At 68.0% G+C, this 27,949-nt stretch overlaps 5 protein-coding genes across 9 annotated transcripts; 2 read left to right on the top strand and 3 right to left on the bottom strand.

Moving 5' to 3' along the window:
* Window positions 1–73: 73 nt before the first annotated feature.
* Window positions 74–8,334, bottom strand: LMF2 (lipase maturation factor 2). Of its 2 annotated transcripts, none has more exons than XM_030472090.1 (14): window positions 8,187–8,334; window positions 6,893–7,146; window positions 5,200–5,228; window positions 4,915–5,111; window positions 4,564–4,742; window positions 4,224–4,362; window positions 3,948–4,082; window positions 3,753–3,858; window positions 2,917–3,013; window positions 2,647–2,829; window positions 1,468–1,636; window positions 1,219–1,330; window positions 873–972; window positions 74–806 (listed from the first exon to the last, which is right to left on the bottom strand). In XM_030472090.1, the coding sequence occupies exons 1-14, from the start codon at window positions 8,281–8,283 to the stop codon at window positions 432–434; spliced, it is 2,172 nt and encodes a 723-aa protein (XP_030327950.1). In that variant the 5' UTR covers window positions 8,284–8,334; the 3' UTR covers window positions 74–431. The 2 variants fall into 2 exon arrangements, with proteins under 2 accessions (XP_030327950.1, XP_030327951.1); XM_030472091.1 differs by having other exon boundaries at window positions 74–803.
* Window positions 8,335–8,361: 27 nt separating this feature from the next.
* On the top strand, window positions 8,362–16,580 carry NCAPH2 (non-SMC condensin II complex subunit H2). Of its 3 annotated transcripts, XM_030472088.1 has the most exons (22): window positions 8,362–8,421; window positions 9,455–9,674; window positions 9,749–9,850; window positions 10,384–10,439; window positions 10,962–11,043; window positions 11,161–11,229; window positions 11,312–11,391; window positions 11,949–12,079; window positions 12,215–12,307; window positions 12,590–12,693; window positions 12,768–12,830; window positions 12,941–13,007; window positions 13,412–13,519; window positions 13,705–13,758; window positions 14,026–14,096; window positions 14,183–14,255; window positions 14,364–14,423; window positions 14,505–14,557; window positions 14,661–14,762; window positions 15,430–15,579; window positions 15,707–15,853; window positions 16,257–16,580. In XM_030472088.1, exons 2-21 carry the CDS (start codon window positions 9,555–9,557, stop codon window positions 15,842–15,844), a joined length of 1,776 nt encoding a protein of 591 aa, XP_030327948.1. In that variant the 5' UTR covers window positions 8,362–8,421; window positions 9,455–9,554; the 3' UTR covers window positions 15,845–15,853; window positions 16,257–16,580. The 3 variants fall into 3 exon arrangements, with proteins under 3 accessions (XP_030327948.1, XP_030327949.1, XP_030327946.1); XM_030472089.1 differs by having other exon boundaries at window positions 14,026–14,093; window positions 15,707–16,580; XM_030472086.1 differs by having other exon boundaries at window positions 15,707–16,580.
* A 490-nt stretch (window positions 16,581–17,070) lies between these two features.
* Window positions 17,071–18,406, bottom strand: LOC115601744 (protein SCO2 homolog, mitochondrial). The gene is made up of 2 exons (XM_030472085.1): window positions 18,311–18,406; window positions 17,071–17,806 (listed from the first exon to the last, which is right to left on the bottom strand). The coding sequence occupies exon 2, from the start codon at window positions 17,798–17,800 to the stop codon at window positions 17,087–17,089; it is 714 nt and encodes a 237-aa protein (XP_030327945.1). The 5' UTR covers window positions 17,801–17,806; window positions 18,311–18,406; the 3' UTR covers window positions 17,071–17,086.
* A 594-nt stretch (window positions 18,407–19,000) lies between these two features.
* Window positions 19,001–21,692, bottom strand: ODF3B (outer dense fiber of sperm tails 3B). Its single transcript, XM_030472084.1, has 6 exons — window positions 20,994–21,692; window positions 20,626–20,829; window positions 20,424–20,525; window positions 19,784–19,905; window positions 19,215–19,355; window positions 19,001–19,137 (listed from the first exon to the last, which is right to left on the bottom strand). Exons 1-6 carry the CDS (start codon window positions 21,100–21,102, stop codon window positions 19,060–19,062), a joined length of 756 nt encoding a protein of 251 aa, XP_030327944.1. The 5' UTR covers window positions 21,103–21,692; the 3' UTR covers window positions 19,001–19,059.
* A 1,142-nt stretch (window positions 21,693–22,834) lies between these two features.
* Window positions 22,835–27,296, top strand: CHKB (choline kinase beta). 2 transcript variants are annotated; one of them, XM_032919833.1, is made up of 12 exons: window positions 22,851–23,083; window positions 23,486–23,594; window positions 24,128–24,241; window positions 24,321–24,454; window positions 24,635–24,739; window positions 25,249–25,307; window positions 25,378–25,465; window positions 25,546–25,654; window positions 26,513–26,619; window positions 26,713–26,794; window positions 26,877–26,956; window positions 27,130–27,296. In XM_032919833.1, exons 1-11 carry the CDS (start codon window positions 22,890–22,892, stop codon window positions 26,928–26,930), a joined length of 1,155 nt encoding a protein of 384 aa, XP_032775724.1. In that variant the 5' UTR covers window positions 22,851–22,889; the 3' UTR covers window positions 26,931–26,956; window positions 27,130–27,296. The 2 variants fall into 2 exon arrangements, with proteins under 2 accessions (XP_032775723.1, XP_032775724.1); XM_032919832.1 differs by having other exon boundaries at window positions 22,835–23,083; window positions 26,877–27,296.
* The last annotated feature ends 653 nt before the right edge of the window (window positions 27,297–27,949 follow it).

Here is a 27,949-nt window from a genome sequence, read left to right as displayed (position 1 = left end):
CCAGTGGCACCTGCACCAGGGGAGATGTGGGGGGGCCCTCCGCAGGCAGGACCCCCAGCGAGAGCCGTGGGGCTGGAATGTCAAAGGCTTTATTTAGAAAACATAGGAAGCCGCTGAGCTCGCCGGAGAGCAGGGAGCAGCCCAGCGAGGGGGGGCAGCTCCCAAACTGGGCTGGGGAGCACCCAGACGGGTCTGGTGGTGGCCAAGGGCATAACCGGAAGGGCTGGCGCTGCCCAAAGCTGCTCCCACCAGCACCGAGCATCACCCCCCCAGTGCCAATACCCACCCCCCCAGTGCCAGCATCACCCCAAAGCCACAGCACGGGGGTCAGAGGCGATGGGGCCACCCGGTGCTACCAGCACTAGTGCAGCACCCCGGGGTGCCTTCAGTCCATGGGTGGAAGATGGGGCCCGGGCCGGTGGCTCCGGGCGTTACTTCTTCCTCTTGGTGCCATGGCGGCCATCCCCGCGGCCATCCCCTCTGCTGTCACTGCGGCCATCCCCGTGGCCGTCCCCGCAGCCCTGGCTCTCGCCCCTCTCCTGGGGCTCCCTCCTCCGCACGTGCCCGTTCTTCTCCGTGCCCCCCCTGTCCGCAGGGTCCCCGCGCCGGGGCCCTTTGTGGCGGGTGGGGGGTGCCCCCCCCCGGCGCCGGCGGCGCAGGGCTCGCAGGAGGCAGACGGTGGCCGCCACCAGGTAGAGGGACCAGAGGATGGTGGGGCCGGGCACGGGGCGGCAGAGCCGGCGCAGCGACTGCAGCACCCGCGGCAGCACCGCGGCCGATGGGCGCCTCGCCAGGGTCTTGTCCTGCTGGGGGTGAGGAGGGGGTCAGGGGGGCACGGGGTGACCATGGGGCGACCGTGGGGGGGGTCCTACCTTCAGCCCATACTGGTTGAGCAGGTTCTCCAGCGTGGGGTCGCCCAGGGACACGGTGGGGAAGAACTCCTGCACCCACTGCCGCCGCCACCACAGGTGGCTGTGGGGTGGGAGAGCTCAGCACCCTGCCCTGCACCCCACACAGCCATGGGGTGCTCCTGACAGCCCCCGGGCAGAGCCCAGGGTGCTGAGGAGCTGCAGGACGAGTTAATGAACCCAGGTAGGTCCCAAATCCAGCCTGTGCCAGCCCCTGAGCAGACGTACAACTGCACTATCTGCATGCAAAGGTGGTGTCTCAACAGCTTTGGGGTGCTGAGGGGGCGCTGAGGGGTCTGGTGCCACTCACCTGCCCTCGGCGCTGCTGGTGAACCAGTACTTGTAGAGCTGGGCACGGAGGTAGACGGGGGGCCGGGCGCTGAAGGGATACTGGGACTCATCGACCTGCACCAGGCGGATCACTGCAGGAGGAGCGGCGTTAGCTGCGGCCGGGAGCCTGCACCCACGGGCGCGGGGGCACCCCGAGGTGCTGCAGGGCACCCCGCGGCGCTGCCGGGCTGCAGCCCGTGGCCCCGGAGCACTGCCCAGCCCCGCTCACCGTCCTCCTGGCCCTGCAGCAGGCGGTGCACGAAGCTGCTGAACCAGGGGCTGCTGCTGTGGTGGGCCAGGGCCGCGAACCACATCTGCCAGTCGAGCCGGGGCTGGTGCGGGGCCACCACGGGGGGGGCCCTGCTCACGTTCCCCGGCTTGTACATGAACTCGATCTCCTGGGGGGGCAAAGAGAGGGATTGGGGGGTGTCAGTGGGGCGGGGGTTGGCCCTAGAGCTCCCTCGGCTCTGCTGGCACAGGGATGAGCACACCCAGAGCTGCTTTGGGGTTACCATGTGCTTCCAGAGGGACGAAGCCCCCCAGAGGGGACAGGCCAGTGGGACACGGATGCCTGGATCCAGTGGAGTCTGTTCCTCAGTCACCCCCCCGCCCGTGGCACCAAACACGACTGTGGGCCTTGGTTCAGCAAAGCTCAGTGCACCCAGGTCACACCAAGCCCAGCAGGGCTCCACGCGGGAGGAAGTGCCTGGAAAGCTGCCCATGGAAACCGACCCGGGGGGGGGGGGGGGAGTGTCACAGCGGCAGAATGAGCCAACAGCGGGCCCAGGCGGCCAAGAGGGAACAGCACCGTGGTTGTACCAGCACCAGTGTGGCAGCAGGGCCAGGGCAGTGACTGTCCCCCTGTGCTGGGCACTGCTGAGGCTGCACCTCGAATCCTGGGTCAGTTCTGGGCCCCTCACTGCAAGAGAGACATTGAGGTGCTGGAGCGGGGCCAGAGAAGGGCACCGGAGCTGGTGCAGGGCCTGGAGCACAAGTGTGATGAGGAACGGCTGAGGGACCTGGGGGGTTTAGTCTGGAGAAGAGAAGGCTCAGGGGGGACCTTCTCGCTCTCTGCAACTGCCTGACAGGAGGATGGAGCCAGGAGGGGGCTGGTCTCTGCTCCCAAGGAACAAGGGATGGGACAAGAGGAAACGGCCTCAAGCTGCACCAGGGCAGGTTTAGATGGAGCTGAGGAACAATTCCTTCCCCAAAGGGTGCTCAGGCATTGGAAAAGGCTGCCCAGGGCAGGGCTGGAGTCACCGGCCCTGCAAGTGTTCACACCCCGTGTAGCCGAGGCCTCAGTGCCATGGGTTAGTGGTGGCCTTGGCACTGCTGGGGACGGTTGGACTGGATGATCCTGAACGCCCTTTCCCACCCGAGGGCCCCATGACTGGGGAGCAGTGCTCACCGTCCAGCTCTGCCCGTCGTAGCTGCCCTCCAGCACCACCTCGGGCCGTCCCCCGACACCCGTCATCCTGCGGAACAGCCCGTAGGAGTTCACGAGCTGGAAGCGCTGCACCGCGCCGAACGCCTGGTGGATGCCGGGCCACAGCTTCGCGTTGGACTCGTGCTCCATGTAGGTGAAGGGCACCTGGGGAAGGGCAGAGAGAGGCTCCAGCACCGCAGTGTGGGGGGCCCAGGCCATGTCCTGCTCCCCAAACCCCATCCCTGCACTCACCAAGCTGATGGCAAAGACCCCCATGGCCGCGGTGGCGAACACAGCCCATTGCAGCGTGGCCCAGAGCTTCCAGAAGCAGCCACGGACACAGGCACAGCTACAGAGAGGGAGATACATCAGACTGCTTTGGGTTGAAGGGACGTGAAAGCTCCTCCAGCCCCAACCCCTGCCACGGGCAGGGACACCTTCCGCTAGAGCAGGTTGCTCCAAGCCCCTGTGTCCAACCTGGCCTTGAACACTGCCAGGGATGGGGCAGCCACAGCTTCTCTGGGCACCCTGTGCCAGCGCCTCAGCACCCTCACAGGGAAGAGCTTCTGCCTCAGAGCTCATCTCAGTCTCCCCTCTGGCAGGTTAAAGCCATTCCCCTTGGCCTGTCCCTACAAGCCCTTGTCCAAAGCCCCTCTCCAGGTTTCCTGGAGCCCCTTTAGGCACTGGAGCTGCTCTAAGGTCTCCCCAGAGCGCAGCAGAGGGGCAGGATCCCCTCCCTGACCTGCTGCTCACGCTCTGGGGGTGCAGCCCAGCACACGGGGGGGTTCTGGGCTCAAGCACACACTGAAGCCGGGTCATGGGGAGCTTCTCCTCTCCCAGCACCCCAAGTCCTTCTCCTCAGGCTGCTCCATCCAGTCTCCCCCAACCTGTGGTTGTGTTTGGGCTTAGTCCCCCTCTAATGCTCCCAGCACCCACGACAAGGCCCCCACACCACAGAGCCCCAGGGCCCAGCCCTCCCACCCAGCTCCACCAGACCCAAGCATCCCTCCCTGCAGCAATCCCTCCCTCGGGGACCCCCCGCAGCCCAGGGTGTCCTGTCCCGCAGCCCGGGGTGTCCCGTCCCGTACCGGTACATGGCAGCCAGGATCTCCCAGGACAGCGAGAGGAAGGCGAGTCCCACCAGCGGCAGCGTCACTGCCCGCAGCCACGTCGTGAACTCGTGGTAGGTGAAGGCTGGAGCGAAGGAAAAGCCCCTGGAGATCAGGAGGAGCCTCTTCCCACCGCGGGGACACGGGGAGCCCGCAGCCCCCGCCGCGACGTACCCACTTTGGACTCCAGCAGCCTCTGCTCCCAGCTGATCTCCAGGCCGAAGTACTGGATGCTCCAGTAGAGCAGGAGGCTGTAGGTGCTCAGCTCCAGCAGCGTGGACAGGAAGGAGCCCAGGCTGGGGGGCCAGGCTGTGGCACAGCACAGCAGCTCAGTGCCACGGCAGGGAGAGGGCAAACAAGTCCCTGCAGCACCAGCCACCCCCCCCCGCTGTCACCCCAGGACAGGGCAGACGTGGGAGCCCACCCCCAGACTGGGCACCCCAGACTCACAGCCTGTGTTCCTCCTCTTGCTGCGCCCCGTCCAGCGCCCCACGTGCTCCTCATCCAGCAGGGAGGAGGCCAGCACGATGGTGAGCATGTTGAAGAAGTTGTAGTTGCCCGTGAGGATGATGAGGACCTGCAGCAGGACCTGGGGGGGAGCAAAGGAAGGGTTGGGGTGTCACAGTGGTAGGGGGCAGAGGGCATCCGGCACCCCACCACCACCACGGCCACCCCAGCTCCCACAGGGGCCCGGCCCTGCCCATGGCCTGAGCCAGGCCCCCCACCCTGGGGAGCCCCACAGCACGTGGGGGCACAAGGAGCAGGATTGGGCCCGTCCCTGCCCCCCCACCTGGCTGTAGAAGGCGAAGAGGCGGAGGCGGCGGATGGGAGCGAAGAAGAGGACGGGGACAGCGACCTCGATGACGTAGGTGCCCACCACGCTGAGCTTCTGGAACCACACCGGGAGCTGGTGCGCGAACCAGGCGGCCGGCGTGGGGATGCACTGCGTCTCGTAGTGGTAGGTGAGCGCTGGGGGGGACGGGGGGGTCACACTGATGTGGCACGGGGCGGGCAGAGCCAGCACGGGGCTGTGCCAGCACCCGAGAGCTGCCCACGGCGGCTGCCTATGGGCATGGGGGGCCCAGGCTGAGGCTCAGGGCAGTGCCCCTGCCTGGTGGGGAGCCCCGCAGCCCCCCCTCACCTGTGAGCCCCCACCATGTGGGGCAGCGGCTGGTGAGCTTCACCACCCCCGAGGCGAACATGAGGCGGAAGAGCAGCCAGCGTGCGAGCCAGAAGGTGACGCTGTCGTGGGGGCGCCAGGCGGGGGACCCCCATGAGAGGAGGCGCAGGGGGGCCACCAGCACGGCCAGGAACCCCGCTTCCAGCAGCAGACTGTCCCTGGGGGAGCACCCAGCGCTGTGGCCCCTGCTGCTGCCTGGGCAGGGTGCCCCCCCCCAAAGGGAGGGATGAGGTGGGGCTGACTTACCATTGGAAGTAGAGGAAAACCTGCCCCACCTGCGGGAGAAAGGGGGGGTGGTGAGCAGGGAATGGGGCAGGAGCGGGCCCCAGTCCATGCCCCATGGCCCTGGGGTGGCCACAGACTCCCCCATGTCCCCCAGTGGTGCTGGGGGAGAAGAGGAGGCTCCATGGTTAGGTGTGTGCAAGAGCCCAGCCCAGCCCCGCTCAGCTCCAGCACAGCAGCGTCACTCATGGGCTCATGGAATGGTTTGTGTTGGGAAGGACCTTAAATCCCCTCCAGCTCCAACCCCTGCCACGGGCAGGGACACCTTCCACTAGAGCAGGTTGCTCCAAGCCCCTGTGTCCAACCTGGCCTTGAACACTGCCAGGGATGGGGCAGCCACAGCTTCTCTGGGAAAAGTCTGTGCCAGCGCCTCAGCACCCTCACAGGGAAGAGCTTCTGCCTCAGAGCTCATCTCAATCTCCCCTCGGGCAGGGTAAAGCCATGAGGAATAGGAGGGCAGCAGGGGCAGCAGCAGGAGGGCGGCAGCAGGAGGGCGGCAGGAGCAGCAAGAACAGGAGGGCGGCAGCAGGAGCAGCAACAACAGGAGGGCAGCAGCAGGAGGGCAGCAGGAGCAGCAGGAGCAGCAGGAGCAGCAACAACAGGAGGGCAGCAGCAGGAGCAAGAACAGGAGGGCAGCAGCAGGAGGGCAGCAGGAGTGCAGCAGGAGGGCAGCAGGAGCAGCAGGAGGAGGGCAGCAGGAGCAGCAGCTCCCACAGCAGCCCGGGCTCAGGGCTGGAGGCTGCTCCGAGGAGCAGGAACAGGGACTTTCTCTCCAGCATCACCTTAAAAGGGAGCGAGCGGAAGGAATGCCGGCGGCGCACGGGCGGGAGGAGCAGAGGCACACGCGGCCCAGGAGCCACGCTGGGACAGAGCCCCCATGGGCGCAGGTCCCCCGGAGCCCCCTCCCACCCAAGGGGTGCTGCCCTCCCCGCCGCTGGCCGGGGCAGCGAGTCGCTGCCAGCTGCCAGCCTGCCTGTCCTGGGACGCGGAGCTCGGCAGCGCTGCCTCTGCCACGTGACAGCTCCGGGGGGGTGAGAGCACCGCAGCGGGGCCCCCAGCACGGAGACACCCCCTTCCTGCAGCCAGCCCCTCGCCTTCCCAGCTTCCCAACAGCAATCCCTGCAGCCACCAGTGCCAGACACAGCCCAGACTCCAGGAGGAGGGAGCGGTGAGGGCTGGGGGGACCCCTGAACAGAGGTGGGATTTCCTCCTTTCATTCCCTGGATTCAGAGGGAAGAGGATCCCTCAATCCCTCCTCCTGCCGCCTGCACGGCGGGATCTGACTCACCAGCAGGAAGTGGCTCAGGAGGGTGGATTCGTGGCTGGGGGGCACAGATCTTGTGGGATACAGGGAAAGAGCCTGGAGCCTAGGATAAGGGCCCTGGCAAGGCTTGGCAAGGCAGGGAATCGGCTCTGCAGGCACGTCCGGGGGGGGTTTATCCCAAGAAAGCACCAAGAACTGGCACAAGGATGAGGTTGTACCCACCAAGATGAGCCCAGGAGGTGTCAGCACCTTTCCCACAGCTCCGAGGGGGAAGCTGAGTGTGCCAGGAGCTCATGAGATGGTGTTCATGGAATAACGTCACCTCCTTGCCCTCCTAGATCCCATTCCAACCCCTGCGGGGCTCCACAAAGCCCCTCCCATTGGATCTCATACCTGGTAGAGTGAAAGGTAGAGCACCCAGAGCAAGGCAAAGACCAGGCTGTCCCTCAGGGGCTCCAGCAGCAAGGCACCGAAGGAGCAGAGCACACCAAGGAGGCAGAGCAGCTCCATTCCCAGCTCCGTATCCAAACCCAGGCTGGGCCCGAGCCACAGCAGGGTGGGGAAATCCCGCAGTTGCTCCCATAGACCCTTCCCGCTGAGGCGCAGCACCCTGCGGGCAGGCAGGATGCCATCTCTTCCATAGAGACCTGGAAAGGGGATGGTGGGAAGGGGGATAAAAGCACTTTTAGACCTACAAGTGTGGGGCAGCACACTGGGAGCCCACCCTGCCAGCGCCTGGAGGAGCGGGGGGCTGCCAAGCAGCCCCCCGCTCCTCCAGGCGCTGACAGAGGGGCTCCAGGTTGTCCCCATTCAACGCTGGCTTTTATAGGGTCATGGAATGGTTTGGGTCGAAGGGACCTTAAAGCTCATCCAGGGACACCTTCCACTAGAGCAGGTTGCTCCAAGCCCCTGTGTCCAACCTGGCCTTGAACACTGCCAGGGATGGGGCAGCCACAGCTTCTCTGGGAAAAGTCTGTGCCAGCGCCTCAGCACCCTCACAGGGAAGAGCTTCTGCCTCAGAGCTCATCTCAGTCTCCCCTCTGGCAAGTTAAAGCCATTCCCCTTAGCCTGGCCCTACAGGGCCTTGTTCAAAGCCCCTCTCCAGGTTTCCTGGAGCCCCTTTAGGCACTGGAGCTGCTCTAAGGGCTCCCTTCAGGAGCCTTCTCTTCTGCTAAGGGTCTCTCTGACCCCGGGGGCTGCCCTGCCCCAGGGGCAGGCCCCGCGCTTGGCTGGGCTGAGCTCCATGATGTTCCCATGGTCCCACCTCTCCGTCCCCCCGGATCCCAGCGCCTCAGCCCCACCGCAGCGCGGGGCCCCCAGCAAAGCGCTCTCAGCGCGCCCGGCCCCGCTCCCCGTGCGTTTGACACCGGCTATGAAGGAGCTTTGCTCGCGGCGCGGAGCCCCGGGGCACGCCGCTGGCATCCACCCGGAGCCGCTATTCCCTCATGGAAAACCCATTTCCTCACGGGCTGGCCACGGAGCAGCCCTGGGGCGAGCCCAGGCGGCCAGACCCGGGCGAGCCGCGCCGGAGCCCGGAGCAGCCGCAGCCGCGGCACCTCAGCCCCGCGGCGCCTCAGCGCTGCGCGGGCCCGGAGCCCGCCGGGACCCCCGCGGCGGGGCTGCAGGAAGCGAGAGGCCCCGCCGCACGGGAGAGCCCCGGCCCGCCCCTCCCCGCGCCCCGCCGTACCGGGGATCTGCACGTAGAGCGAGCCGAAGGCGGCAAGGTAGGCGGCGGCCAGCCCGGCCAGCAGCAGCGCCCGCGGCCGCCGCGGCGGCTCCGCCATCAGCGGCAGCGATGGCGGCGGCACCACAGAGCCCCGCGCGCCGCGCCTGCGCGCAGTGACGTCAGCGCGCTCCGCCCCGCGCGCCGCTGCGGGCGGGAAGCGCGAAATGGCGGCGGGGAGGGACGGGAGCGGCGGGAGGTGAGTGAGCGGGACCGGGACCGGGGTCTGGCAACTGAAGCCTCGACCCGGCCGGGGCCCGGCCGCGGGAGCTGGACGGGACTGGGCCGGGGCCGCGGGACCTTGGCCGGCGGCTGGGGCCCGGGGCCGGCCCCGTGGTGTGTGTCGGTCAGGAGCGGCCCGTTCCTGCCGCTGTCCCAGCGCCCCGCGGCCCCGGCAGCGCCGGCTCCGGTGTCGGTCCCGGCTGCCCGGTCCCGCTGAGCTGCGGCTGCCCCGGGCGGGGAAATGATGTTCATGGGCTGAAGGGTCCTGAGGGGCTGCGGAGAGCTGAGAGCTCCGCACCCCGGGGTGCAGGAAACGGGGTGCCCGGAGCAGCTGTGGCTGCCCCATCCCTGGCAGTGTTCAAGGCCAGGTTGGACACAGGGGCTTGGAGCAACCTGCTCTAGTGGAAGGTGTCCCTGTCCGGGGCAGGGGTTGGAGCTGGAGGAGCTTTAAGGTCCCTTCAACCCAAACCAGGCTGGGATTCTGTGAAATGAGACATTGAGGTGCTGGAGCGGGGCCAGAGAAGGGCACCAGAGCTGGTGCAGGGCCTGGAGCACAAGTGTGATGAGGAACGGCTGAGGGACCTGGGGGGTTTAGTCTGGAGAAGAGAAGGCTCAGGGGGGACCTTCTCGCTCTCTGCAACTGCCTGACAGGAGGATGGAGCCAGGAGGGGGCTGGTCTCTGCTCCCAAGGAACAAGGGATGGGACAAGAGGAAACGGCCTCAAGCTGCCCCAGGGCAGGTTTAGATGGAGCTGAGGAACAATTCCTTCCGCAGAGGGTGCTCAGGCATTGGAACAGGCTGCCCAGGGCAGAGCTGGAGTCACTGGCCCTGCAAGTGTTCACAGCCCGTGTAGCCGAGGCCTCAGTGCCATGGGTCAGTGGTGGCCTGGGCAGTGCTGGGGGCGGTTGGTCTGGGTGAGCTGAAAGCTCTTTCCCAGCCTCTGAGGCTCCCTGGGGGGTGTTCACTGCACGTTCCTGTCGGACCCCGCTGACTCCAGGTTTCCCTCCCAGGTTTCCATCAGCTGCTCCCCGTGACCTGCCCCGCTCCGACGCCTCCCGCGGGCTCACCCGTTGCTGACGGGGGGGTTTGGCCCCGTGCGGAGCCCGGGAGATGCCCCCCGCGGGGGGGGAGGTGGAGTCCCGCTTCGTGCACCTCCTGCAGCCCCTGCGCGACCTCACCAAGAACTGGGAGGTGGACGTGGCCGCGCAGCTCGGCGAGTACCTGGAGGAGGTGAGGGGGGGTCCCCGCCGGGGTCCGTCCCTCAGGCCCCCCCCCCTCACCATTCCCGCCCCCATTCCCGGCAGCTGGAACACGTCTGCATTTCCTTCGACAATGGGAAAACCACCATGAACTTCACGGAGGCGGCGCTGCTCATCCAGGGCTCCGCCTGTGTCTACAGCAGGAAGGTGAGGAGCGGGCGGCGAGGGGGAGCCGGGTGTCGGGGGGGCTCCGGGAGTCGCTGCCAGGGATGTGAGCGCTGACACGTGCGGGAGCGAATGGAATTGCGTGGCCAGGTCCAGTCTGTGACACACAAAAGGAGACCGTGTCAGAATTGGCGATGATTTATGTGGGGTTGGGTTAGAGTGAATGACGCAGAGTGGACTGGAACGATGTGTGCCGACACCGAAAATCCAAAGGGATAAGGGAGAGCCTCCTGTTCAGGATTACAGGTGTCACAGAGTCAGGAATCCCAGCCTGGTTTGGGTTGAAGGCACCTTCACGGTCCATGGGCAGGGGCAGCTCCCACTGGAGCAGGAACACCAGGTCCCAGCCTGCCCAAACCCGGCCTCAGAGGGGCAGAAACAGCAAAAAGAAGAACAAGATGAGCCAGAATGTGGCCCCCAGCCACCGGGGGGGGAGGAGGGTGGTGGTTCCCCTGGTACCAGCTTCTCTCGGGGTTGCTTCCTCCCTCTCCTGAGCCTGGTTGTTTTCCCCCCAGGTGGAGTATCTCTACTCCCTGGTGTACCAGACGCTCGACTACATCTCCAACAAGAAGTAAGTAGAGCTGCAGCGCCTGCTCCTCCTGACGTGCTGCCCTCAGCAGTCGCTGCTTGACAAACCCAAACGTGCCTCCAGCCCCTGCAGAGCTCTTGGAGGTGGGAGGATTTGGGGGCTGTAGGAAAGGTCCCAGTGGGACGGACTCCAGAGCCTGGGGCCATGATTGTCCCCATGTGCTCTCCCAGTGCCACCACCCTGTGGTTTTCCTGCCTGCTCTCCGGGCAGGCCAAGGGGAATGGCTTTAACCTGCCCGAGGGGAGACTGAGATGAGCTCTGAGGCAGAAGCTCTTCCCTGTGAGGGTGCTGAGGCGCTGGCACAGGGTGCCCAGAGAAGCTGTGGCTGCCCCATCCCTGGCAGTGTTCAAGGCCAGGTTGGACACAGGGGCTTGGAGCAACCTGCTCTGGTGGAAGGTGTCCCTGCCCGTGGCAGGGGTTGGAGCTGGAGGAGCTTTAAGCTCCCTTCAACCAAACCGTTCCATGATTCCATGGTGCTGATCCCATGTTCTGCTCCCGGCCCAGGCGGGAGAAGCTGCCCAGCTCCCTGGGGCCGGATGGGCAAGATGCTGACGCCACCTTTGGGGAGGAGGATGCTGATGAGAAGGTGAGAGCTGCAGCTCCGGAGCCTCTGCTGCCGGGTCCGTCCCACCCCGTGTCCCCTGCATCCCCCCATGGCCGCACAGACGGACGCGGGTGACCACGTGTGGGTCTCTGGCTGCAGTTCCTCTCCCTGGATGACATCAGGGACACCAGCCAGGCCAGCGTGGACATGAGGGATCACCAGTGCAACGTAGGAGCCGTTCCCCTGCTCTCCTCTCCCTCCGCGAGCAGGGATCCCGTGGTGCCCCCATCCCACCCCTTTGCCTCTGCAGCCCGTGAACATCGTTCCCTCGACTCCCATGTCCTTGGTCCCACCAGAAGAGGATGAGAAGAGAGACAACCCCCTGCTCAGGTGAGACCCCCCCTCGCCCCCCTGTGGCTTTACCTGGGGGCCCCCCATGGTGGGGCCGGGCTTTCCCTGTGCCTCAACCAAGGAACTGGAGCTCTCCCAGTTAAACTGGGATGGATAATCCTGGGGACTGGGAGCTGCCTGTGGCACAGGGGGGTCCTGGGGAGGGGTGAGCCAGGGCTGGGCTGGGAATCCCAGCAGGATTGAGCTGGGAATGGTTGGTGGGAAGGCCGGCGCCGTCCCCCCCCGCAGCAGTGGGGCCGTCCCCCCACCGCAGCAGTGGGGCCGTTCCCCCGCAGCAGCGGGGCCGTTCCCCCCCGCAGCAGTGGGGCCGTTCCCCCCAGCAGTGGGGCTGTCCCCCCCCGCAGCAGTGGGGCCGTTCCCCCCCCCCAGCAGTGGGGCCGTCCCCCCACCGCAGCAGCGGGGCTGTTCCCCCCAGCAGCGGGGCTGTTCCCCCCCGCAGCAGTGGGGCTGTTCCCCCCCAGCAGTGGGGCTGTTCCCCCCCAGCAGTGGGGCTGTTCCCCCCAGCAGGGGGGTCCCTGACGGGGCTGTGCCCGCAGCCGCAAGGGCGAGGTCCTGGCGAGCCGCAAGGATTTCCGGATGAACATGTGCACCCCGCACAGATCCGGAGCGTTCCTGCTGGAGCTGGCGGGGCTCTCCCCGTGCCCCCGGGGCCCCGGCACCGCCCCAGGTACGGGCACGGGCGCGCAGGGGGTGCTCCTGCCCGCAGGGGGCTGACCGGGGCCGCCCCGCGCCGTGGCGCCGGTGCCGGGCCTGGCTGGTGCTGCGGGCGCTGCCGGTGACCGGCGGCCCTTGTCACCTGCAGCAGCTCCAGCCGGTGTCCCCGGCGGCGGCAGCGAGCGCGGCAGCACCGGTGCGGGGGCTCCCATCCGGGCACTGAGCTTCTCTGAGGAGGCAGGTGAGACCCCGGCCCCCTGCGTCCTGCCCCTGCGTCCTGCCGGCGTGCCTTGCATGTCCTGCAGCTGCACCCGGGTGTCCCGCAGCTGTGTGTCCTGCTGGCGCCTCCGTCCGTGTGTCCTGCCCCATGTCCGTGTGTCCTGCCCCATGTCCGTGTGTCACATCCTGCGTGTCCTGCCCCTGTGCCCACCTGCGCCGCAGCTGCTGCGCTGGGTGCTTCCCATGAAGTGCCCCTTGGGAAAGAGGGAATCCCAGCGGCTTTCCCCGGCTCATTCCCGCGCAGGGCTGGAGGATGATGGCGATGATGGTGCTGGTGGAGGTGATCCCATGCAGGAGGACGCTGCGGTGCTGGCTCCGGGTGGTGCCGAGCACATGGAAGCACAGCGGGTAGGTGAGGGCCGGGACAGCGCCGCGCTCCTCACCGGAGCCTCGGCTCATCCCGGCTCCTCCCGCCCTGCCAGAGCACCCCGGGATACGCGCTGCGGGAGCGAGCCCCTGCCCAGCACCCCCAGACCCACGCCAAGGTAGGGGGGGCCCAGAGCGTCCCCGGGGCCGTGGGACACTGGGGAGCTCTGGGGCGTCCCGGCCCTGCCGCAGGGAGCTCTGTGGCTGCATCAGCGCCCGCTCCCCGCAGGAGCTGCTGGATCCGTGGCAAAGCCTCGATCCCTTCGGGGACTCCGAGGACAGACCCTTCAGGAAAGGTGCGTGACGGGAGCTGGGATCGGGGCCGCTGCCCCGGCTCCGCCTGTTCAGCGCGGGCTCCTCCTGGTTCCGTTCCCATCCTCTTACCCTTTGGCATCCCTGGAACCACAGTGGGTTTATCCTGGCACCGTTTCCCACCTGCTTGTCCCTCGGTGTCCCCAGAGCCATGTCTGCTTTATCCCGGCTCCATTTCCCATCCCTTTGTCTTTTGACATCCCTGGAGCCACAGCAGCTTTATCCCAGCTCCGTTTCCCTCCCTCGTGTCCCCCGGCGCTCCCGGACCCTCGGCGTGTCTGTCCTGGCCCCGTGGTGCCCAGAGGGGCTGTGCCCAGGGCCGGAGCTGGAGCCACCCCCCGGCATTCCCGGCGGCGCCCGGGGCCGGTCTGACCCTTCCCGCTCCCAGGGAGACCCTTCCTGGTGCCGCCGGGCCTGGAGGACATGGCGGGGGGGAAGCGCAAGAGGAAATCCCCCCAGAAGCTCCAGAACTTCCTGCAGTGGTTCTCCACGGCCTGTGAGTGCCGCGGCGCGTCCCATGGGAGCCCCCGAGGCGGCTCCGGAGGTGCCAGCCCCTGGGGGGGTGCGGTGGTGGCAGAGGGGCCGGTGCTGTCCCGGGGGGTCTCCCGGGGGGATCCCTGTTCTCCCGGCGGGAATGGGCTCCTTTGGCTGTTGGGAACTTCAAGCCTCTGGTTCCTGCAGACGACAACGTCCCGGGCAGCAGGAGGGCCAAGAGGAACGGGCCGAGCTTCGCTGGTGAGTGGTGGGGCTGGACGGGGCGGGGGGGACGCTCTGTGGCCTGCCTGTGGCTCTGGTCCCCCCAGCCCTGGGCTGTCCCCTCGGGGGGCAGAGCCAGGGCAGAGGGGACCCTGCGCCCCAAAACAGCGAGGGAAGCCCCAGGTGGCGCCCAACAGCCACCCTGGGCCTCCATGGGAGGGGCTGGAGGGGCGGGACCCCTCCTTGGGGTGCACTGGGGACCCCCTTGGGGTGCAGAGGTGCTGCCCCGCGCCCGTCCCGCTGCAGACCTGGAGGTGCTCTACTGGAAGCAGATGAAGGAGCGGGTGGCAGCGCAGAGGAAGCTGCGGCCCTGGGTGGTGAGTGGGGCTGGAGGGGGGGCGCCGGGCCGGGGGGACCCCCCCGTGTCCCCCCAGGGGTGGGGGCTCAGGGCTGTTCCCTCCAGGAGCCGCTGCAGCCTGAGGAGGAGCCGGAGCCGCTGGAGGAGGAGCGAGGGGCTGAGGATGATGAAGGAGCAGGTGCTGCAGCCCCAGACCCCCCCAGTCCCCATCCCACCCCTATGGGGGGGGCCCATTCTGCTGTGACAGGGCCTGGAGGGTCACTGAGTGCGTGTCCCCTCCCCACAGGTGATTTTGGGGAGCACGAGGACATCGAGGCCCTGGGGGAGCTGGAGGAAGGAGGCCCCGGTGAGTGCATGGCCCGTGGGGGGCTGACCCCCCCGTCCCTCTGTCCCCACGTATGGACCTGTCCCTCTGTGTCCCCCCCAGGCCCCCGTCCCTCCAACTCTCTGTGCTATGAGGAGCTGGTGCGCAGGAACGTGGTAGGTGCCGCGCGGGGGGGTGCCGGTGCGGGTGCAGGAGGCTGTGGGGGGGGTGACCCCCCCGTCCCCTTTCCCCATGCACCCCAACCGCCCCGTCCCCCAGGAGCTGTTCATGGTGGACTCGCAGCGCTACGCGCAGGAGACGGAGCTGTCGCAGCGCGTGCGGCGCTGGGAGGAGCGGATGGGGCCGCTGCTGCAGGAGCAGGCAGGGCCGGCGGGCCGGGACCCCCCTTTCCTCTGCCCCCTTCATACCCCCCTTGCTAACCCCCTTCACATCCCCTCTTTGCTTTCCCCCCTCCTGCTTTTCCTTCTCTGCTCTTCCTTTTCCTTTCCCCTTCCCTCTTTTTTCCTCCCCTTTTCCCAACTTTTCACCTCACCCTTTTCCCTCTGTTCCCCTTCCCTGTTTCCCCCTCCATTTTCTCTCCCTTCTCCCCCATTTTGCCTCCCCTTTTGCCTTTTCCCCTTCTTTCTCTTTCCCTTGTGCCTTTTCTCTCTATTCTCTTTCCCCTTCATTTACTTTCCTCTTCATTCCATTTCATTATCCCCTTCCCTTCCCTTTCCCTTCCCTTTCTCTTTGTTCCCTTTCCCCTATCCCCTTCCCTTTTCCCTTTCCCCTATCCCCTTCCCTTTTCCCTTTCCCCTATCCCCTTCCCTTTCCCCCTTCCCTTTCCCCCTCCTTCCCCTTTCCCCCTTCCCTTTCCCCCTTCCCTTTCCCCTTCCCTTTCCCCCCTTCCCTTTCCCCCTTCCCTTTCCCCTTCCCTTTCCCCCTTCCCTTTCCCCTTCCTTCCCCCTTCCCTTTCCCCCTTCGTTCCCTCTCCCCTATGCCCTTCCCTTACCCCTTTTCCCTTCCCTTTCCCTCCCGCCGCCCGCAGGAGGGGAGCCCGGCGCTGGATGTCCGTGGCTATGGGGAGGCGCTGGCGCGGGGCTGCGGCGCCCTCGGGCACTGGTGCTCGTTCGCGCGGCTCGTGGCGGGGCAGCCCCCGGCCGAGGTCAGCCGGTACCTGCTGGCGGCGCTGCAGCTGGTGAGTGCCGGGGGGCACGGGGGGGTGTGTGTGTGTGTGCCCCGGCCTGCAGCTGGTGAGTGCCGGGGGGGGCAGTTGGGGGTCCGGGTCTCTCTGTGCCCCCCCAGCGCCTCCCTGTCCCCCCCAGGCCAATGACTACGTGGTGGAGCTGGCGCAGGAGCCGGGGCTGGAGCAGGCGCTGGACACGCTGCGGCTGCGGCTGCTCACGCACCAGCGCGCCCACGAGCGCTTCCAGGCCTTCCGCCTGCCCTCGGCCTGCCCCTGAGGGGGGCCCATAGCACCCCCCTGTGCCCCCCAACCCCCCCTGTGCCCCCAACACCCCCCCGTGCCCCCCCAATCCCCCCCGTGCCCCCCAACACCCCCCCTGTGCCCCCAACACCCCCCTGTGCCCCCAAACACCCCCCTGTGCCCCCCAACCCCCCCTGTGCCCCCAAACAGCCCCCTGTGCCCCCAACACCCCCCTGTGCCCCCAACACCCCCCCGTGCCCCCCCAATCCCCCCCGTGCCCCCCCAACACCCCCCTCTGCCCCCCAACACCCCCCTCTGCCCCCCAACACCCCCCCTGTGCCCCCAACACCCCCCTGTGCCCCCCAACACCCCCCTGTGCCCCCAAACACCCCCCTGTGCCCCCAAACAACCCCTGTGCCCCCAGCCTCTCCTCAAAGCCCCTTTTGTACCCCCTGAGACCCCCAATGCCCATTTCGGGGCCCCCAACCCTCCTTTTGTACCCCCCCTTCATCCTCCTGCCCTCCCCCTTTTGTACCATCTTCATAGCCCCAACCACCCCCTTTTGTACCCCCAAAGCCCCTTCTGTGTCCCCAAACCCTCCTTACTCACCCCACTGCCCTTTTGTACTCCCAACCCCACCCTGTGTGTGCCCCAACTCCCCCTTTCTGTACTTCCACCCCCCCCCACGTCCTCAGTCCCCGCCATGTGCTCCCAAACCCCCTTTTGCCCCCTCCCTCTCCCTCCCCATGGCAATAAACCCTGTTTTGGGATAATCACCAGCTCTGCTGCTTTGGGGGGGGTGGACCCCAACCCCTGGGGCTGTGTCTGGAGGGTTCAGGGGGGGTCTCAGGAGGTCTTGGGGTCCCCCCTGCCCATACCCACTGCCAGAGGAGTCTTTAGGGGGTGTCAGGGTCCCCCCCCCATATCTGCTGCTGCAGGAGGTGTCAGGGGCTGTGTCCCCCCCACTCCCCATTGCCACCGGGGGGTTGGGGCTGTTCAGATCCCCTGTCCCTGGTACCTGCTGCTGGGGGGGGCTGTCAGAGTGTCCCCCCCCCATACCCACCCCCACAGGAGCTCTCAGGGTCCATGTCCCCCCATACCTGCACCCTGGGGGCTGTCAGGGCCCCCAGTGCCCCATTCCCCGCTGCCACAAGCAGTGTCGGGGTCCCCCCCCAGCCACCGGCTGCCTTGAGGGATGTCGGGGTGTCCCCCCCCCACTCCCCTGCTCTGGGGGTGTCAGCGCCCCCCCGCACTCGCAGCAGGTGCCGCCGCAGCCGCTTTATTGGGGGGGGGACAAGGGCTGGTAGGTGCGCATGTGCCGGCGCACGCTGCGCTCCAGCTCCTCGGCGCTCTTGCCGCTGCCGTAGCAGTCGAGGAGGAGCCCGTCGGGGCCCAGCAGGTAGATGAGCACGCTGTGGTCCACGATGTAGTCCCCGTCGGCGTCGCGCGGCCCGGCGTGGGCGTACACGCGGAAGGCGGCGGCGGCGGCGCGCACCTCCTCGGCGCTGCCCGTGAGGCCGAGCAGGCGCGGGTGGAAGTCGCGCAGGTAGCGGCGCAGCGCCGCCTCGTCGTCGCGCTCGGGGTCCAGCGTGATGAAGAGCGGCTGCAGCGGCGGCAGCGCCGGGTCCCACTCCAGCGCCGCCACGGCGCGGCTCAGGCGCTCCAGCGCGGCCGGGCACACGTCAGGGCAGTGCGTGAAGCCGAAGTAGAGCAGCAGCCACCGCCCCGCGAAGTCGCTCTTGGCGCGGCGCGTCCCCGCCTGGTCCCGCAGCGCGAAGTCGCCCTGAGGCAGCGCCCGCAGCGCCTCCCGCCGCCGCCGCTCCCGCTCCTGCCGCTTCCGCCGCCGCAGCCAGAGCCAGGCCCCCGCCGCCGCGCCCGCCCCCGCCCCCGCCACCAGCGCCCGCTGCCACAGCGGCAGCGCCCGCCGCGACACGGCGCCGCGGGGAGGGGGCGCGGGGGGGCGGCGCAGGCGGGACAGCAGCGCCCGCAGCATGGGGGGCTGCGGGCAGGGACAGCCCTGACCCACCCGCCGCACACCCCTGACCGCGCACAGCCGCGACCCGCAAGTGCCCTCTGACCCCGTCCCTGACCCACAAGTGACCTGGCACCCACAGCCCTGACACACAAGTGCCCTCTGTCCCCATCCCTGACCCACCAGTGCAAGTGCCCTCTGACCCCGTCCCTGACCCACAAGTGCCCTTTGACTCCATCCCTGACCCACAAGTAGCCTTTGACCCCACCCCTGACCCACAAGTGCCCTTTGACCTCCCCATCCCTGACCCACAAGCACCCTTTGACCCCATCCATGACCCACAAGTGCCCTTTGACCTCCCAATCCCTGACCCACAAGTGCCCTTTGACCCCACCCCCGACCCCCCGTGCCCTCTGACCGCCCGTGACCCCATCTTCCCCCGTGTCCTTTGACCTCTCACCCCGCTCCTTGCCCCTCCCCCACCCTCCTCCCGCCCCCGCGTCCCCCCCGCTGCCCTCTGACCCCGCTGACCTTTGCCCTCTGCCCCCGTCGAGCCGCGTCCCGCGCGCACCGCTCGGTGCGGAACGCACCGGAACCGGAAGTTCGGGGGGCGGAGCTTGACGGGGAGGGCGCGTGCGCACTGCGGCGGCGCGCATCCGCCAGGGGGCAGCGCGCGGCAGCGACCCCTGGCGGCGGGAGGACCCGCAGAGCGCCCCCTGCTGGGCCCGCGCGCACCCGCGCTCAGCGCCCGCACATGGGGCGGCAATGGGGGGCATGGGGGGCGCGGGGTCATCGGGGTCATTGGGGGTCATGGTACCATGGGGACTCAGGGTCATTGGGGTCATGGGGTCATTGGGGGGTCATGGGGGCCACGGGGCTGTGGGGTTATGGAGCCGTAACTGAGCCAGAGCTCAGCCCCACGGCCCAGCGCCTCCTCCAGCGGAGCAGGGCACGGGCTGGGAGTGGGGTTGGGAATGAGGGTGGGAATGGGGACGGGGATGGGGACGGGGACGGGGATGGGGACGGGGATGGGGATGGGGACGGGGACGGGGATGAGGACGGGGATGGGGATGGGGATGGGGACGGGGATGGGGACGGGGATGGGGACAGGGACGGGGACGGGGATGGGGATGCGGATGGTGCAGCCGCAGCGTGCGGTGTCTCTGCCCAGAGCGGGGCTCAGGGGGCAGCGCAGGAGGGGACAGAGCAGGAGCCCGGGAGTGACTCTGAACACGTCCTGTTCCCGGCCGGAGCCCCCGGGCCCGGCCGCGCCGCCGGCTCTAGTCGGGCACGTCCACGATGAGTGGTGCCAGGTACTCGGAGTGGCGGATGCCGAAGGTCACCCCCTGGGGCCGGCTCTGTGGGGGGGGGACACGGTGAGGCAGGGCTCGGGCCCGTGTCCCCCCGTCGCCCCCCCCCGGGGGTCCCCGCGGACCTGCTGGGGGCTGTGCGCGCCGGGGCCCGGTTTGGTGGTGGTGTCCCCGGGCAGCACGTTCCGCGCCAGCATCGTGAACCGCGGCGCCCGGTGCTTGTACACGTCTGTGTCCACCACGCAGTAACGGCACGGCCCCGGCGTCTGCGGCACAGCGCGAGGGGCCTGAGCTGGGTACCGGCACCCCAACAGCACCCAGCGCCGGCACCCAGCGCCCTGAACCCCAGCACCCAGGAGGACACTGACACCCCTGGTAGTCCAGGACCCTGGCAGCCGGCACCCTGACCTGTACCATAACCCCCCCATCACCCTGACCCCAGCACCCTCATCCTCACCATCCTGACCCCCCAGCATCCCAAGCTGCCAGTACCCAGTACCTCCACTCCCCAGCACCCTGACCCCCTGGTACTCAGCACCCTCACCCCCCAGCCCCTCAGCACCCTGACCCCCTGGACCCTCACCCCCCTACCTTCTTTGCCGCCCCAGCACCCTGACCCCATCCCCTGACCCCCAGCCCGATGGCTCCTGACCCCGCAGCCCCCTGATTCTCTGCCCACCACCCCCTGCCCCACCTTGCACAGGTCCTGGTAGAAGGCACCGACGGTGCTGCGCCCCAGCATGGAGTAGTTGGGGGCCGAGGTCTTGCTCACCACGCGCGGGCCCAGCATGGGGGGCAGGTGATAGGCAGCAGGGCCTGGGGACCGGGGTAAGCAGGGGGGCGGGGTGACACCCCCGGGAGGGAGGGCCCATCCCAGCCCATGGGGGATATGGTGGGGGGCCCAGCCCAGGGGGGATCATGGGGTCCAGCGCAGGGATGGTGGGGGTCCCATCCCATGGGCGATGGTGGGAGGATCATCAGGGTCCCATCCCATCCCATGGGGGATCCCATCCCATCCCATCCCATGGGGTGTTGGGTGTCCCGGCTCAGCCCATCCCATGAGGGATGATGGGGTCCCATCCCATTCCATGGGGTGATAGGGGTCCCATCTTATCCATCCCATTCCATGGGATAATGATGAGGGTCCCATCCTAGCCCAAGGGGAATTATGGGGGTCCCATCCCAGCCCATCCCATGGGAGATGATGGGGTCCCATCCCACCCCATGGGGATCACGGGGGTCCCATCCCATCCCACCCCATGGGGTAACGGCGGGGTCCCATCCATCCCCCGGGCGCTGTGCCCCGCTCTCCGTGCTGGCGGTCCCGCCCTCACCGGGTGTCTGCTGCACGGCGCCGCGCTGGGTGCGGGAGCGCAGGGAGCAGGCGGGGGCCGTGGGGAACGCCACCCTCCCGGCGCGCTCCGGCGAGTACCGGCCTGCGGGCGGGGGGGTGGGCTCAGCCGCGGGGCCATGGCACGGCCCGGGAGGGGCCCGGCCCCGCCGCGCCCATGGAGGGGCTGGGGGGGGGTGTCTCACCTGGGCCGGGGGTGTTGAAGGGCACCAGGTTCCGCGGGCGGCTGTAGATGGAGTACGCGGGGGGCCCGGCGCGGCCCCGGGCGGTGGTGCCCGGCGGCAGCAGGTACACGGGGCCCGGGGAGCGCTCCTGCAGCCGCCCCTCCACCCGCAGCCCGAAGCTGAACGCGGGAGCGCGGTCACGGGACGGGTCGTGCTCGCGGAAACCTGCGGGACGGGCACGGGGACGGGGGCGGTGGCGGGACCCCGGACACCCGCGCTCCCGGATACCCGCAGCCCCCGGACACCCGCACCCCCGGACACCCGCACCCCCGGACACTCGCACCCCCCGAACACCCTCACTCCCCACAGCGTCCCGCAGCCCCACTCACCGACGCTGGTGGGGAGCCCGTACTTGGGCCCGGGGCCGGTGTAGAGGGCGGCGATGGGCCCCCGCGGGCGGTGGGGCCTCCAGCTGCCCACCCAGGGGCCGTCCGACATGGGGACCCTTCGCAGCGAGCGCCCGCCTCAGCCCGCACCCGAGCCTGCAGGAGAGGGGGCACGGGACACGGCACCGGACCCCCCGGACACGGGACACGGCACCGGACCCCGCGGGACACGGGACGCGGGACACGGCACCGGACCCCCCGGGACGCGGGACACGGGCGCCCGTCACAGGGACACAGGGGTCTGCAGCCGCGCGACAGCGGCAGCGGGTGGCGCTGGCACCGTGTCACCAGCGTCACAATGGACGGGAGCTCCGGGATTCTGCAGCCCTTGGAACCCCCCTACTCAGCACCCCACGGACGCAGCCCCCAGCACCCCATAGATACACCCCTCAGCACTCCATGGACCCAGCACCCCATGGATCCAGCTTCCAGCACTCCATGGATACAGGCACCAGCATCCCATGGACACAGCCCTCAGCACCTCATGGACAAAGCCCCCAGCAACCCATAGACACAGCCCCCAGGACCCCATGGATACAGCCCCCAGGACCCCATAGACACAGCCTCCAGCACCACATGGATACATCCCCCAGGCCCCCAGGGGTGCCCCCCAGCACCCCATGTATACAGCACCCCACGGATGCACCCCGATACCCGGGGTCCCATCCCGGGTGCGGGTCCCGGTGCAGCCCCTCACCCTGCACAGTCCAGCTCCAGCCTCTCTCCTCCTCCAGTTTCCAGGGCACCACCACAACAAACCACTGGGCAGCACGGGCGGGAGGGGTACAAGGACATGGGGACCTACATGGGGACATGGGGACGTGGCAATATACATGGGGATGAGGAAAATTTTAGGCTGAGAACATTGGGGCTGTTCAGCCTGGAGAAAAGAAGCTGCGTGGAGACCTCAGAGCAGCTTCCAGTGTCTGAAGGGGGCTACAAGGATGCTGGAGAGGGACCTTCATCAGGGACTGGAGTGATGGGACAAGGGGTGATGGGTTCAAACTGAAACAGGGGAAGTTCAGGCTGGATACAAGGCAGAAGCTCTTCCCTGTGAGGGTGCTGAGGTGCTGGCACAGGGTGCCCAGAGAAGCTGTGGCTGCCCCATCCCTGGCAGTGTTCAAGGCCAGGTTGGACACAGGGGCTTGGAGCAACCTGCTCTAGTGGAAGGTGTCCCTGCCCGTGGCAGGGGTTGGAGCTGGAGGAGCTTTAAGGTCTCTTCAACCCAAACCATTCCATGATTCTATGATCACCTCCTTCTCCAGCCCCTCCTGCCGCATGGCCAGCACTCCGGCCCCTGCGCACCCGCCTGGGTGGCACTGGGGGGCTCTCAGCACCCAACTGTTGGGTGTGCAGTGTTGGCACGTGCCACAGGTGACCCTCACCATGAAACAAACGTTACCGCAGGAGTCAAGGATGGGTTTACTGGGATGGAACCACCCACAGCGCCGAGCGCGGCTCCGGACCACGCACAGCTCCACGCTGCGGGGCGGAGCCGCCCCGCTCCAGCCCGACCTGACACGGCCTTTCCCGCAGCCCTCGCCCCAAACCCCTGCCCCGGCTTGTGCCTTCATGCAGAGGGACTTAGGATCGGAGGGTCATGGAACGGGTTGGGCTGGAACGGACCCCTGAGCCCGCCGGTCCCGCTCCCGGCCCCGGTCCCGGTCCCGCCCCGCGGCCGCGCCTCCGCGCCCCCACCCCGCGGCAGCCCTGCCGCCACAGCCCATTGGCGGCGCTCTGCCACGTCACCCAGACGCGCTTTCCCATTGGCCAGGCAGCCGCTCTGCCCCGCCCGCCGCTGTGCTCCGCCCCTCGGGCGGCCCGGCGGACGCGGCGGCCATGGCGGCGGGGCGGGAGCGGGGCGGCGGCGGCGGCGGGGCTGTGCCCGTGCCCGGCGGCGGGACCGAGGCCGTGCCCGTGCCCGTGCCCGTGCCCGCCGCCACCCGCCTGCGCGCCTTCGCCTGGTGCCGGGAGTTCCTCGCCGGTTCCTGGAAGCTCATCGCGCCCGATGAGTTCGGGATCGAGCCCGTCAGGTACGAGCCCGCCCCGGGGCGCGGCGGGGACACGGACCCGACCCGGTCCCTGCCCCCCGCGGGGACCCCGCCCCGGCGGCCCCTCACCCGCCCAGCGCCCCCTGCCCGGTGTCCCAGCCCCCCTCCCGCTCTCTCCCGTTTGCCCCCCCCGTGTCTCGGTCCCTCTCCCGCTGTCCCCCCGTTGCCTCCCTGACCGGTGTCCCGATGTCCCCCGGCTGGTGTCCCAGTGACCCCGGTTGCTTCCCCGTCCAGTTTCCCAGTCCGCTGCGAGGTGCCCCAGTCGGGTCCCCCCTGTTGTCCCCCATTGTCCCGCTGTCCCCCGCTGTCCCCCATTGTCCCCCATTGTCCCGCTGTCCCCCGCTGTCCCGCTGTCCCGGGGCCGTGGCTGACGCGGGGCCGCAGCGGGGGGCTCAGCAATCTGCTGTACAAGTGCTGGCTGCCGGAGCGGGTGCTCAGCGTGGGGGACGAGCCGCGGCAGGTCCTGCTGCGCGTCTACGGGGCCATCCTGCAGGTCAGCACCGGCACCCCCCGGTACCCCCCAGCACCCTGTGGCACCGTCCAGCACCCCCGTCAACCCCAGCACCCCCCAGAACGCCCCAGCACCCCCTGGTACTCCTCAGCACCCCTGGTAACCCTGTTACCTCATGCTACCCCCAGTCACCCCCCAGCATCTCCGACACCCCCCCCATCACCCACAATCACCTCCCGGTACCCCCAGCTCCCCTCAGCATCCCCAGCACCCCGTGGTACCCCCCAGTACACCACAGTCTCCCCCCATTACTCCCCAGCATCTTCAACACCCCCTGGCACCCCCAGCACCCCCCAGTATCCCTCAGTCTGCCCCAGGCACCCCCGACAGCCCCCATCACTCCCTGGCACCCCCATACCCTGCAGTGCCCCCCCCCATCACTCCCTGGCACCCCCATACCCTGCAGTGCCCCCCCCATCACTCCCTGGCTCCCCCATACCCTGTGGCACCCCCCTGGCACCCCCATACCGTGCGGCACCCCCATACCGTGCGGCACCCCCGTCCCCGCTGCGCAGGGCCTGGACTCGCTGGTGCTGCAGAGCGTGATGTTCGCTGTCCTGGCGGAGCGGGCGCTGGGGCCGCGGCTCTTCGGCGTGTTCCCGGAGGGCCGGCTGGAGCAGTACATCCCGGTACGGACCGGGGGGACCCCACACCCCCCACACCCCCCCGGGGCCACCGCCCCGCTCAGACACCCCCCGTCCCGCCCAGAGCCGGCGCCTGCACACCGAGGACCTGCGGGACCCCGACATCTCCGGGGAGATCGCGGTGAAGATGTCCCGGTTCCACGGCATGGTGATGCCCTTCAACAAGGAGCCCAAGTGGCTCTTCGGGACCATGGAGAGGTGAGGGCGGGCGCCGTGCGGCTCCTCGGGGCCTGGAATCCCGTGGGATCCAGGAGCAGGCACATGGAAGCTCTTTGGTGATCCCAGCTCTGCACTGGGGACGCAGGGGATGTGGGGGGGAGGCAGCACCCAGGGGTGTCCGTCCCACCACCACCACCGCGCTTGTCTCCTGCCCTCCAGGTACCTGAAGCAGATCTTGGAGCTCACCTTCCCCCAGGAAGAGCAGCTGAAGAAGTTCAACCAGCTCAAGATGTACAACCTGGAGGCAGAGATGAGGAGCCTCCGGTGAGTGGCACCGCACTGGTGCTGTCTCCTTCCTGAGCTCCTCATGGGAGCCAGGGGGGACCTGGCTTCTCTGGCCCTCGTCTCTTCCATTCCATGTCCTTGGTGGACATCGCCATGGAACGGCTCTTGGAAGGGTCCCCCCACCCCTGGGGGAGGGTCCCTGCCATGATAGATCTGAGGCAGAAGCTCTTCCCTGTGAGGGTGCTGAGGCGCTGGCACAGACTTTTCCCAGAGAAGCTGTGGCTGCCCCATCCCTGGCAGTGTTCGAGGCCAGGTTGGACACAGGGGCTTGGAGCAACCTGCTCTAGTGTGAGGTATTGGGTTGGAATTAGATGATCTTAAGCTCCTTTCCAACCCAAAGCATTCCATGGTTCTGTGCTCCTCAAGCCTGGATCCCAGCTGTGTCCAAAGCTCTGTTCACCCACGTGCAGCGGTGGCACTGCTGGTGGCACTGGTGACCCCATGTCCCTGTGGCTGGCTGAGGTGTCCCCCCCCGTTCCCATCTACAGGGACCTGCTGGAGTCCACCCCATCGCCCGTGGTCTTCTGCCACAACGACGTGCAGGAGGGTGAGTGGCTGCGGTTCCCCCCAGCTCCGGCATTCCTGGTGGGACACCCCCAGACCCCATGTCCCCACAGGGAACGTCCTACTGCTGGCCGGGCGCGAGGCCTCCTCCTCTGACAAGCTGATGCTCATCGACTTTGAGTACAGCAGCTACAACTACCGGTGGGTTGGGGCCCCCGCAGCATTCCCGGTGTTCCCGCTGTGCTGGGGCCAGGACTCGGCTCATCTGGACCCTTCCACAGGGGCTTCGACATCGGGAACCACTTCTGCGAGTGGATCTATGACTACACACACCATTCCTGGCCCTTCTTCAAGGCTATCCCGGAGAACTACCCCAGCCGGGAGCAGCAGGTAGAGCCGGGGGATCCATCCGGGCCTGCTTCATCCTCGATCAATGGGATGAGCCAATGGGATGGGGTTCAGTGAGGCAAAGTGCACTTGGGTCACACCAACCCCATCCAATGCTCCAGGCTTGGGGAAGAGTGCCAGGGAAGTTGCTTATGGAGAAGGACCTGGGGGGGTGGTCAATAGACAGAGCTGAGCAGCTTGTGCCTGGGAAGCCAAGAAGCCACCAGCATCCTGGCCTGGCTCAGCACCAGTGTGGCAGCAGGGCCAGGGCAGAGACTGTCCCCCTGTGCTGGGCACTGGTGAGGCTGCACCTCGAATCCTGGGTCAGTTCTGGGCCCCTCACTGCAAGAGAGACATTGAGGTGCTGGAGCGGGGCCAGAGAAGGGCACCGGAGCTGGTGCAGGGCCTGGAGCACAAGTGTGATGGGGAACGGCTGAGGGACCTGGGGGGGTTTAGTCTGGAGAAGAGAAGGCTCAGGGGGGACCTTCTCGCTCTCTGCAACTGCCTGACAGGAGGATGGAGCCAGGAGGGGGCTGGTCTCTGCTCCCAAGGAACAAGGGATGGGACAAGAGGAAACGGCCTCAAGCTGCCCCAGGGCAGGTTTAGATGGAGCTGAGGAACAATTCCTTCCCCAGAGGGTGCTCAGGCATTGGAACAGGCTGCCCAGGGCAGGGCTGGAGTCACCGGCCCTGCAAGTGTTCACAGCCCGTGTAGCCGAGGCCTCAGTGCCGTGGGTTAGTGGTGGCCTTGGCAGTGCTGGGGTAAAGGGTGGACTTGATGAGTGTGAAGGGCTTTTCCAACCTGGTTGATCCCGTGATCCCATGTCCCCTCATTCCATGGCTCCACACCTCTGTCCCGCAGCTGCACTTCATCCGTCACTACCTCTCGGAGGCCCCGGGGCGCCGCAGGGACGCGTCGCCCGAGGAGCAGGCGCGCATCGAGCAGGAGATGCTCACCGAGATCCAGCGGTGCGTGAGGACCCCCCGCAGCCCCCCAGACCCTGCTGCCCCCGCCATGGGGTGTGTGGGGCAGGGCGGGGGGTGATGGCCGCTCTCCCGCAGGTTCGTTTTGGCCTCTCACTTCTTCTGGGGGCTGTGGTCCATCCTGCAGGCCAAGATCTCCACCATCGAGTTCGGGTACCTGGTGAGCGCTGCCCTGGGCTCCCCCCCTCAGTGTGGGGTGTTGGGGTGGGGGGCACAGCCCTGACCCCCTCCTGTCCCCCCAGGACTATGCTCAGAGCCGCTTTGAGGCCTATTTCCAGCACAAGGCGCAGTGCTGAGCGCCCACCATGTCCCCCCCAGGGGCTGCTCCCCCCCGCAATGGAGCTGCCCTCCATCTCTGATGGTGCTGCCCGCCCTGCAGTGGGGCTGCCCCCGTGCGGGCCCCCCCAATGGGTGCTGTAACGGTTCAGGGGCTGCAGTGAGCGGTAGGTCCCCTGGGAAAGGAGGTGTCCTGCCCCCAGCGGGGGGTGCTGGGGGCCCCACTTGCAGCCTGTTGTGTCCCCTCTATGTCCGTCCCCACACCTCTGAGGCTGGTGCAGGGGCTGCACTGGGACCAGAGGCTGCTCCTTGCCCTCTCCCCTCCGACAGCAGAATGTGACTTGGACCAATAAACACCGTGGCGATGGTGGTGGTGACGATGGTGACAATGGTGATGGTGGTGATGGTGGTGATCGGTGCCTTCTCCTTCTCCATAGCCACTGCTCTGCCCCCCAGCAGCTCTGACCCCCACTGCCAGGGGCTGGGGCTGGGCAGTGGCGCTGGGCTGGAGGGGATGGGGATGGGCACAGCACTGGGACCCGGCCCATGGGTGCTCCAGGGGGAGTGGGTGCACGGGGTGTGTGTCTGGTGGGGGCGACCCTAAGGTGCCTCTACACCCCACAAAGGGAGCAGGGACCCCCCCAGCACCCAGTCCCTGCGGGGCCCTGCCTGTTCCTGCCTGCTCCTGGCAGCAGGCCCATGTGGGTCCTGGAGCTTCAGCACCTCGACGCCTTCCCCACCAGCAGCAATGGGGGGCTCATGGCTTCACCCTCTCCATGGCCTCCTGCTCCTGGCACATGTGGGGCAGCATTGGGGGTCAGAGCACCCCTGTGGGTGCAGCAGGGTGATGGGGCACGCACATGTGCCATACATGTACCCAGCATGGCTGAGGGGGGCAGCATGCGGGTCCTCCTTGGGATGTTGGTCCTTCCCCAGTGCATCGGTCCCTTCTCTGGGATATGGGTCCCCCCTGGGAACTGTGGGTGTCCCCCCGGGGTTCTGCATCCTTGGGGTGCCGGTTCCTCTCGGGAAATGCGGT

This window comes from Strigops habroptila, chromosome 3 (genome assembly GCF_004027225.2).
Source record: "Strigops habroptila isolate Jane chromosome 3, bStrHab1.2.pri, whole genome shotgun sequence".
Classification (NCBI taxonomy): Eukaryota; Metazoa; Chordata; class Aves; order Psittaciformes; family Psittacidae; genus Strigops; species Strigops habroptila.
Note: the sequence above shows the minus strand (reverse complement) of the source record. Positions and strands in the feature narration are given on the sequence as shown.

Coding starts and splice junctions, on each gene's coding strand:
- LMF2 (XM_030472090.1), bottom strand. CDS start 8,283: ATGGCGGAGCCGCCGCGGCGGCCGCGGGCGCTGCTGCTGGCCGGGCTG. Junction 5,112..5,199: donor GTTTTCCTCTACTTCCAATG/GTAAGTCAGCCC, acceptor GTGCTCCCCCAG/GGACAGTCTGCTGCTGGAAG. Junction 807..872: donor TCAACCAGTATGGGCTGAAG/GTAGGACCCCCC, acceptor CCTCACCCCCAG/CAGGACAAGACCCTGGCGAG.
- NCAPH2 (XM_030472088.1), top strand. CDS start 9,555: ATGCCCCCCGCGGGGGGGGAGGTGGAGTCCCGCTTCGTGCACCTCCTG. Junction 14,424..14,504: donor GCTGGAGGAAGGAGGCCCCG/GTGAGTGCATGG, acceptor TGTCCCCCCCAG/GCCCCCGTCCCTCCAACTCT. Junction 15,580..15,706: donor TGCTGGCGGCGCTGCAGCTG/GTGAGTGCCGGG, acceptor TGTCCCCCCCAG/GCCAATGACTACGTGGTGGA.
- LOC115601744 (XM_030472085.1), bottom strand. CDS start 17,800: ATGCTGCGGGCGCTGCTGTCCCGCCTGCGCCGCCCCCCCGCGCCCCCT.
- ODF3B (XM_030472084.1), bottom strand. CDS start 21,102: ATGTCGGACGGCCCCTGGGTGGGCAGCTGGAGGCCCCACCGCCCGCGG. Junction 20,830..20,993: donor CGGGCTCCCCACCAGCGTCG/GTGAGTGGGGCT, acceptor CCCGTCCCGCAG/GTTTCCGCGAGCACGACCCG. Junction 19,356..19,783: donor TCTACCAGGACCTGTGCAAG/GTGGGGCAGGGG, acceptor GCTGTGCCGCAG/ACGCCGGGGCCGTGCCGTTA.
- CHKB (XM_032919832.1), top strand. CDS start 22,890: ATGGCGGCGGGGCGGGAGCGGGGCGGCGGCGGCGGCGGGGCTGTGCCC. Junction 24,455..24,634: donor CTCTTCGGGACCATGGAGAG/GTGAGGGCGGGC, acceptor CCTGCCCTCCAG/GTACCTGAAGCAGATCTTGG. Junction 25,308..25,377: donor CCACAACGACGTGCAGGAGG/GTGAGTGGCTGC, acceptor ATGTCCCCACAG/GGAACGTCCTACTGCTGGCC.